Below are 9,863 nucleotides of genomic sequence, written 5' to 3'. Positions count from 1 at the left end.
CAATGCCACATGTGAAGAAACGTCTCAGTGGTTCTTTTCCAGATGATCTTCCAGCCCCTTCATCCAGCCCTTCCTCTCAAGCAGATTCAGACAACGTTTTTCTCCAAACAGAAGACCATCAAGATTCAAGTATTCCAGTCCCCCCAAGTCTGCCAGTGCCAATGCCACGTGTAAAGAAACGTCTCAGTGGTTCTTTTCCAGATGATCTCACTGTTCCCTCAAGTTGTCCACCACCTCCAGTAGATTTACTTGACATAGGAGTCCTTGAGGGAGGACCAATTGAAACAAGCATGACCGTCCCGATTCCCCGCTCAGAGAAACTCAGTGACAAGTTCTCTGATGAGAACCTTCCAAGCTTACCTCAAGATTCTTACTCTGCAGTCTCAGAAGAAGGCAAGCTTCCTATCTCAGAAAATGAACAATGTTCTGTTGAAGTGGCTACACAGGTGAGGGCAGAAGCAGGGATACAGAGTATTGAGGATTCTACCACCTCAAGTGCCAATGAAGTAGAGCTAAACAGAAAAAGCCTGGATGAGTCTTGTTTAGAACCTGTTGAGCAGATAGAAACTGATGTGACAGATATCAGTGAAAAACCCAAGACTGGTGCTCCACTTGGTGAGCATTGTGAGGACAAAGGGGGAACAGAGCAACAAATGGAAAAATATACAAGTATTGAGGAAGACATGAATGCTGTGCATTCTGGAGATGCTGAGGTTGTAGATGACACAGGTGTTATCTTAGATGTGTGTAGGTAAGTTTTTGTAGATAAACTGTCACATTTGTAGACATTACACATGCCATTTTTTATTTTTATGAGTGCAGTAATTGGTCACTAGAGGTGCTCTAACAGTCTTTCAACCAATAATACTGTTTCTTTGATTTTGGGTTTTCAAAAACAATTGATGTTTATGGTTAATTTACTCATTAAAGATTTGGCTTTTTAGGTTAAACTGTCTTTATGAAAAATGTGCAAAATGTAAATAAAAATAAATGATTATATATGATAAAGGTGAAGACATTGGTGCTTGTTTAATTTTGTTATGCATCTTGAAACTCAATATGAATTTCCTTTTAGGCTCGAGAGATAAATCTATAAGAGTTGAATAGCTTTTGCTATACTGGTTTATTTGAATGTAGACATCAGTTTTGTTTAATTTTTTTCTCTTTCTTTCTTTCATCTAGACAAGCAGCAGCTGAAGATTCCTCCAGTCTTCCTGTGCCAATGCCTCGCGTGAAGAAACGTTTAAGTGCCTCTTTCCCAGAAGACGTCTCCATTCCCAGTTCCTCATCAGCCAGTCAAAGTGAGGTTTCAGAAAAGCCCAATAATGAGCCCACAGTTCCTGTTTGTAATAAACGAAGAGCTGCAGCAGATGCCATAGACCTTCAGGGAAGTTCCACAGCTCACACATCACCAACCAAAGAAACAGAGGTTGTTAAATCTGCTGCTTTTTAATTATGTTGATTATATTACCATAGTGACATCAACGAGCAGGTAGTTAATTTGTCTTTGCCTTCAATTCTAGATTGCGACCTTGGTGAATTCAAGTCAGTCTCTGTTGGAATGGTGCCAAAAGGTCACACAAGGTTGCAAAGGCGTCCGGATATCAAATTTCAGCACCTCATGGAGAAACGGCCTCGCTTTCTGTGCCATCCTGCATCACTTCCATCCAGATAAAGTGTGGGTGTTTTTTATGTGGAAGAAGGCATTAAGCTAATTTCATAAATGTTACATGGGTTATGTATTTTGTTTGTTTATTTGTTTGTTATTCTGTCTTTAGGAATTATGAAATGCTGGATCCATATGACATTAAACGCAACAACAAGAAGGTGATCCACCCATTTTCAAATTAGATAATGACTTTTTTTCATTTTTTATTTCCTTTGACTGTGATCTAATTGACTGACCCTATTTAATGTTGTTATATTTTAAGTCTAAACAGTATGTTCAAGTTTTACTGTACAACAAAAATTACAAGGCCATTTTTGCTGTGCACTTGCCTTAATGATTATAACTCTGTGATCAGGAAATAGTGAAAATTAATATTTCCTTGTGTATTCATAGGCGTTTGATGGCTTTGCTGAACTGGGCATCTCTAGGTTGATAGAGCCCTCTGACATGGTGCTGCTGGCAGTGCCTGACAGGCTCATCGTGATGACGTATCTCAACCAGATCCGCACCTATTTCACGGGCCAGGAGCTCAGTGTCATACAGATCGAGAAGAACAGCAGCGAGTCCAGTTACGCTGTTGGTGAGAAGAGGGAGGAAGCCGACCCTGAAGCCGCTGTTCGCTACTGTGCCGAAAGGCTCCAGAGCAGCGGCATCACTCTAGAGACCAATGGAAGCTTCCCTGAAAAGGAAGTCAAGGGAGGTGCTGGTGTTTTGGTGCCACCTCCAAGAACAAAGCGAGTGCAGGGCCCAAGCCAGGCTGGAGGATCAGGGGCCACTCAGCCTCCAGTGGCACCACCCAGAAAGGCTTTTTCTCATCTCAAGGATGCAGATCTTGTTAAAAAGCGCAGATCGAAGCTGCGGGGAGAGTCACTGGATGAGCCTGAACCACACGAACAGCAGAGTGGTACAGAGGTAAAACATTTCAACCATAGTGTAGCAGTCAGGTTGGAATAATAATTTTTTTTAAAAATGTTTTTGAAAGAAGTTTCTTATGCTCACCATGGCTGAATTTATTTGAATATTTGAATATATTTGAATATATAATTTATTCCTGTGATGGCAAAGCTGGCGTTTGATGGCTTTGCTGAACTGGGCATCTCTAGGTTGATAGAGCCCTCTGACATGGTGCTGCTGGCAGTGCCTGACAGGCTCATCGTGATGACGTATCTCAACCAGATCCGCACCTATTTCACGGGCCAGGAGCTCAGTGTCATACAGATCGAGAAGAACAGCAGCGAGTCCAGTTACGCTGTTGGTGAGAAGAGGGAGGAAGCCGACCCTGAAGCCGCTGTTCGCTACTGTGCCGAAAGGCTCCAGAGCAGCGGCATCACTCTAGAGACCAATGGAAGCTTCCCTGAAAAGGAAGTCAAGGGAGGTGCTGGTGTTTTGGTGCCACCTCCAAGAACAAAGCGAGTGCAGGGCCCAAGCCAGGCTGGAGGATCAGGGGCCACTCAGCCTCCAGTGGCACCACCCAGAAAGGCTTTTTCTCATCTCAAGGATGCAGATCTTGTTAAAAAGCGCAGATCGAAGCTGCGGGGAGAGTCACTGGATGAGCCTGAACCACACGAACAGCAGAGTGGTACAGAGGTAAAACATTTCAACCATAGTGTAGCAGTCAGGTTGGAATAATAATTTTTTTTAAAAATGTTTTTGAAAGAAGTTTCTTATGCTCACCATGGCTGAATTTATTTGAATATTTGAATATATTTGAATATATAATTTATTCCTGTGATGGCAAAGCTGAATTTTCAGCAGCCATTATTCCAGTCTTCAGTGTCACATGATGCTTCAGAAATCATACATTTCATTTTAAAATCTATTCAAATAGAAAACAGTTATTTTATATTGTATTAATATTTTACGATATTAGTGTTTTTCTGTATTTTTGAATTATTAAATGCAGCCTTGGTGAGCATAAGAGACTTCTTTCAAAAACATGAACAATTTTAATTATTCCAAACTTTTGACCAGTAATGTTATATTGATATGTTATTAGTCTTAAATTGAATAGTATGGTCAGTGCTTGAAGACTAGTTTGAAACACACACACAAAATTGTTAATAATAACTATAATGCATAAAGCTAAATATTTTAAATATTGTCTGTAATGTACCTTTACTATTATCACACAGCTGTCCAACCCTAAAAGAATATAATGAGTGAAATGTGACTTGTAAATGGCCTGTGCACTCTTTAGTTTCATGCATTTTTCATGTATTCAGGATCATTATATAAACCTCAGGACCAGGCATGTGTGACTGTATTGGCGTGTTGTGATGGCCCTTGTTTACAGTGCAAAATGGATGTTTTTGAATGTGTGATTCATGTGTCACGAGAGAGATATTGTTTTTGGAACTGGGTTGTATTATGCAGAGCACTGTATTATTGTCTCCTTTGTGAGGGTGATTATTTTAAAATTTTCTTATAACCGAGTTAACTTTATAAACAGTAGTATATTACTGAGCTGCTGTGTATTATAATGTTTTTTACCCAGGCTGCATCAGTCCAAGCAGAAAGTGAAGCAGCCAAAGGAGGTTCAGAGTCACGTAAGAATTAACTCAAAACTCACCTTTCAAAGGCTTTATGTTCAAAGACACTGACATGTTAAATCCATAACTTATGCTAAACATATTTTCTGCAGAATATAAGAAATTATGAAAATTATTTTTGGGTTGTACGTTATTGTAAACTGTTGTAAAGTATTGCATGCATTTAAATGTGTCTCCTTTGTGAGGGTGATTATTTTAAAATTTTCTTATAACCGAGTTAACTTTATAAACAGTAGTATATTACTGAGCTGCTGTGTATTATAATGTTTTTTACCCAGGCTGCATCAGTCCAAGCAGAAAGTGAAGCAGCCAAAGGAGGTTCAGAGTCACGTAAGAATTAACTCAAAACACACCTTTCAAAGACTTTATGTTCAAAGACACTGACATGTTAAATCCATAACTTATGCTAAACATATTTTCTGCAGAATATAAGAAATTATGAAAATATTTTGGGTTGTACGTTATTGTAAACTGTTGTAAACTATTGCACGGATTCAGACGTATTGTTTCTTCTGTCTTGTTTGTGTAGAAAATGTAGAGAATGTTGAAGAGGCCACTGCAGGAGGGAATCAGGTCATTCAACGCTTTTCTATTTGTGGCTTGATGACTCAAGTCAGTTGAAATAATGTTGAAATAATATGTAATAGTATTTTATAGTAAACTAACTCCAAACCAATATTTGATAGGGTTGTAAAATGCGTATATATGGGTGTGAGTATTTGCATGTGTTTATGATGTGTTTGTGTATTTGCAGGATGGCAGCCAATATGTACATAGTGAGATGCAGGCGCTGGAGGCTGAACAGAATCAGATAGATCGCAGAGCAGACATTGTGGAGAGGAAACTGAGAAGACTTTTGGAATCTGGTAAATCACTGATTAAAGTAGTTTGAGAACCTATTTTTATCAAGCAACAAATGAAAGCTTACACTCTAAAAAATGCTGGGTTAAATATAACCCAGCACTGGGTTAAAAAGGGACAAACCCAGCTATTGGGTTGTTTTGACCCAGCGATTGGGTTGTTTTGAACCTCCCTTTTTAATCCAGCGCTGGGTTATATTTAATTTTTTTTTGGATTCTGGAGGTTTCATGGTTTGTCCCTGACCGTGCCTTTATATGAATCAGATTGCATGAAACAGTTCACGATCCAAACAAACATGCTACATTATAGTATGAGCAGTTTTTGATGTAAAGTAGATTGTATAATTTCAAAATTGCAAGCAAAAACAGAATGGTCTGACCTTAGCTGTGTGAAATTATGCTAAGTAAAACAAATCAGAAACAGAAAATAACGGAAACTGCAGACAGGCTGCGTGAGAATGCAAATTCACTCTCTGACAGCAGGTGGCGCTGTCTATGTTGCTTAGCCACTTGTACTGGTATGCTGGTTTTTGAAAAATTCACACCGTGTGCATAATTCTAACCGTTTGAACCGTTTGAACCATTATATCCCCCTGCACTAAATATACACACATATACATAGATCATAGATTATGATGCATTGTGCTAAGCAAATGACAATGCAGTTCATTATGTATGTCTTGATGAAGTTGTGCTCTTATCGTACACTTACAGGTAGTGATCGTGTAGAAGAAGAGACACTGATTCAGGAGTGGTTTACCCTGGTCAACAAGAAGAACGCTTTGATCAGGAGACAAGACCATCTGCAGTCACTGTATGTCTTTTCACACTTATTCTCACTTACTTTGTGTTTCACTGTACTCATTTAGATGATGACCTCTCATTTGAACAGTGGCTGATTTAAGATACATTGCTAATTATCGTTCCTTCTGTGTGACAGACAAGAAGAGCAAGATTTGGAGAGGAGGTTTGAGCTGCTAAAGAAAGAGCTTCAAGATTTAATGGCTGTGGAAGGTACGACTGTTCTTACATAAATATATGTGAAATGGAGAACTACATCACTAGGAATTCCAGAAAATGTACACATGTAATTTGGAGCATATGCATGTGTTTTTACATATTAAAGATGTTTTGGCACTCATCAAGTAGTTTAATCAGTTGGGGCATGTGGCAATCTCTCATTGTCCTCAAATTTTGGTCTTGCTTGTTTTGTAAAACTGAAGAATGGAAGAAAACCCAGGCCCATAAAACCAGAGAGCAGCTGTTGTTGCAGGAGCTGGTGTCTTTAGTCAACCAGAGAGACGAGCTTGTGCATGATATAGACGCCAAAGAGAGAGGGTGAGATTCATTCACATTACAAAATATACTCTATACTTTTTTTTAGACCAGAATTTCTTGAGCAGCAAATCAGCATATTAGAATGATTTCTGAAAGACCATGTGACACTGGAGTAATGGCTGCTGAAAATTCAGCTTTGCATCACAGGAATAAATTACATTGTAAAATATATTCAAATTGAAAGCTGATATTTGAAATTATAATAATATTTCACAATATTAGCCTTTCTCCTGTATTTTTGATCAAATAAATGCAGCCTTGGTGAGCATAAGAGACTTACAGAAACATTCATTTCTATGGTCAACCACCACTGACTTTCTCTCTTTTTCTTACTCTTTCTCTGTCATCTCATTCCCAAGGGCTCTTGAAGAGGACGAGAGGTTGGAGAGAGGACTAGAAATGAGGCGCAGGAAATATGGAAGTCGGAAAGAGAAGTGTGTGTTACAGTGAGGTCCTCTAGATTCTGTGCACCTGCTTTTATACAGGACCGTCCCGTTAAACACTGTGCTGATGGACTAGTGAGGTGTGTGTGTGGACCATATCACAACAAATGACGAGGAGATTGTGACTAGATGAATTCTCAGTCCTCATGTTAAAAAGTTTGAGCAGCATGAATGCTAATTTCAGGGTGGATTAAAAGCGGTCTTCTTTTAGAGACATTTTTAGTTTCAGAACATTTGTCTGAAAAAGTGAAATAGACAGTTGTAATGGTCAGTTCTTGTTTTACATTTTCAGTAAAAATAATATACATGTGGCCTTTGCAGTGTTATTACCTAAGTTACCTTGTTTGTACAAGTTGGTTGCTGCAGTGATTTTAAGGTATCTCAAAGATATGTAAAATAGTACAGTATAAGTTTTCAGAGTATGAAAGAAGGAGCATTCAGTTTTAAATGACACTGCTGTGTTACAAGGAGATTATGTTGTGTTATGCAACCTAACAAGCAGACAAAACAGCACAAAAGCATGGGAGAAAATAAACATTTTGCACAAAATTTCTCCATTAAGGCACCCTTTTAGTTATGGATATCATTTGCACAATATGATTCCAATGATGCTTCTCCAAGTACTGTTACAGTGGTTGCCTGTTCTGTTTGAAGAGCCCTGATTTAATGGCCATGCTCACACAGCAGCAGAATAGTTGTCAGTCCTGTATTTGAGTCCTTAATACGGTTACGTTCACACACAGTGCTGTTATTTAGAGTGTTCTGTGCGCGACTAAAATGCTCCGCTCTCCACCCAAATATAAAAGCTGCTGTCAGTTAATGATGATTTGATGAATGAACTTGTGGCTCGATTGGACTCTTGTCGTGTCAGAAAGTGATAACACTTTCAGTTTTATGGACATCGCCATTTTTTATATTTCTTTGGTCACTGTCACTATGGTAACTGGTAAGGAATACGGGTTTGACTCCCACTGCACATTCATACAGACAGTATCCGAGAAGCTACTGTAAGTTGCTGTGTGAATGTGACATTTCGAGACTCACACCTGTTAGTAAATGTGGTTGTCAATCCCAAAAACTGACAGTGTGAACGTAGCCAATATCACAGAACATGGAAAATGCATAGAATCTGTCAAATAGAGTATGCGCATGAACTTTGAGTGTTAGCATTTTATTTTTAAATATCTGATTGAAAAAAAAATTGTATTGTATTTATATAACATCATCTTTCATCCATGTAAGGGACTCAACTCTTTGATTTGATATTATCTTTGGCCCTGTTTACACTGTTTGAAATGTCATTATTTGACAGTGAATTGTTTTTGGAAAGTCCTGATGTCAGCTAACACACTACAGCTGACACGTCTTTGGGAAATAAAATTGTTTTCAAATTCTGAATTGCATCCAACCTGGTGGTTGTTGAAGAGAAATGTACAATAGTGTGTGTTTACAAGTATTTTGCAGTTTTGTTTTAAAGAAAATAGGTCATCAGTATGTGCAAAGGGTCCCAACGTCACTGGACTCCAGTAATAGAAAGGCTCTAGGCAGAAGATCAAGGGCAAGATCTCCAACCAAAATACAATATGGTTCGCCATGGCATGTATCTTATGTTAAAGCTAGCATAAATTCAGATGCACACACACATATTCAAACATAATCATCTCTCTCTAGGTCTACCAACAAGGGAGTTGTAGGGAGTATACTGAAGGGTGTTTAAGTATGATGCATTTTTTGTTTGTTTTATTAAAATACATTTTCATATAAGTGTTTATATAGAAACTTCACAGCCTAATTTTTTATAAATTGTTGTAAAACATTTTTATCAAATAATAAAGGCTAAAGATTAGATGTTAGCTTGTATATTGATGGTTGTAAGTTTCACTTCCCTATTAAAATGAAACATCAGCACATATATAATTCTCTAAAATTCCATGTGTATCATGGTCTTGCACAAGAAGGTCTTTCTACAAAAGAAGCATCGCTTAATCAGCAACCTCGACAGTGTAAAGGAAAAAGAACTGAATCATTAAAATGCATGTTTTTTTCTTCTGGCAGTCACTGACTGAATACCTGAAATAAACATTTTGAAGTTCATATAAATCACAGAGTAAAGGGATTTGTTGTTCACGAAAAAGGCCTCAAGCTGGACATACCACTGGGCGCTGAACTACAATCAAATAAAGAAATATAAAACATTATTAGTAATAGTAAGTTCTACGGGCGTTTAAAATAAGGGTTCTTCAAGTCGATTGATTACGAACGCTTTGCGAATCGGTTCGTTTGAATCGTTAAAAAGAACCGGTTTAAAACAAGGTTCCCTTTCATGGGAACTTCGAACTGCGTCCTCTAGGGGTCGCTATGGGGAACGCCTCGTCGTGACCCGTGTCTGAAGCATACATTGAAAAAACACCAACTCGTTGGCCGGCGACAGCCATGACGTCACTACCGGTGTGACTATAGTATAAATAGGCGCCGGGAGCCTTTGTGTTCCACATGAATACAAACAATGACTTTAACGAAGAAAGTCTGTTACCTAAAGTTTATTATGTTTAATAATAGGCTAAATATTTTCTTTAAAAAAAAATCATTAATTCATTGATCCATTTCCCAGAATTAGCAGTGTTCGTAATTACATTTTTATTATTAATGGTTTATTTTATATAAATACACTATTGTTCAAACGTTTTTGAAGAAAGTCTCTTATAAGAGTTCGGTAAAACAGTGTTTGAAAAACCGGGGGAAAAAATCCTATATTTTGTTTCTATTTATGTTTTTATTTAATTTTTTAATTAATATTTTAAAATTGCAATTTAGTACTGTGATAGCAAATCTGAATTTTCAGCATTTACTCCAGTCTTCAGTGTCACATGATGCTTCAGAAATCATTCTAATATGCTGATTTGCTGCTCAAGAAACATTTCTTATTATTATCAATGGTGAAAACAGTTGTCCTGCTTAACATTTCTGTGGAAACTGTGATTCATTTTTTTCTATGTAGAAATTT

The 9,863-nt window shown here is 37.9% G+C and overlaps 1 protein-coding gene across 1 annotated transcript in view; it reads left to right on the top strand.

Moving 5' to 3' along the window:
- The window catches only part of LOC107731881 (uncharacterized), a 40,112-nt gene extending 31,889 nt beyond the window's left edge, over positions 1-8,223 (top strand). The window contains 12 exon segments of the mRNA XM_016543069.1: positions 4-751; positions 1,183-1,429; positions 1,524-1,678; positions 1,779-1,827; positions 2,063-2,581; positions 4,164-4,215; positions 4,748-4,791; positions 4,973-5,084; positions 5,793-5,892; positions 6,019-6,092; positions 6,302-6,416; positions 6,776-8,223. Of these exon segments, the coding sequence (XP_016398555.1) occupies positions 4-751; positions 1,183-1,429; positions 1,524-1,678; positions 1,779-1,827; positions 2,063-2,581; positions 4,164-4,215; positions 4,748-4,791; positions 4,973-5,084; positions 5,793-5,892; positions 6,019-6,092; positions 6,302-6,416; positions 6,776-6,866 (2,306 nt within the window). The 3' untranslated portion in view covers positions 6,867-8,223.
- The last annotated feature ends 1,640 nt before the right edge of the window (positions 8,224-9,863 follow it).

The sequence above is a fragment of the Sinocyclocheilus rhinocerous genome, unplaced genomic scaffold (genome assembly GCF_001515625.1).
Source record: "Sinocyclocheilus rhinocerous isolate Xijiao unplaced genomic scaffold, SAMN03320098_v1.1 scaffold1841, whole genome shotgun sequence".
Lineage (NCBI taxonomy): Eukaryota > Metazoa > Chordata > Actinopteri > Cypriniformes > Cyprinidae > Sinocyclocheilus > Sinocyclocheilus rhinocerous.
This window is presented reverse-complemented; position numbering and strand designations above follow the sequence as displayed.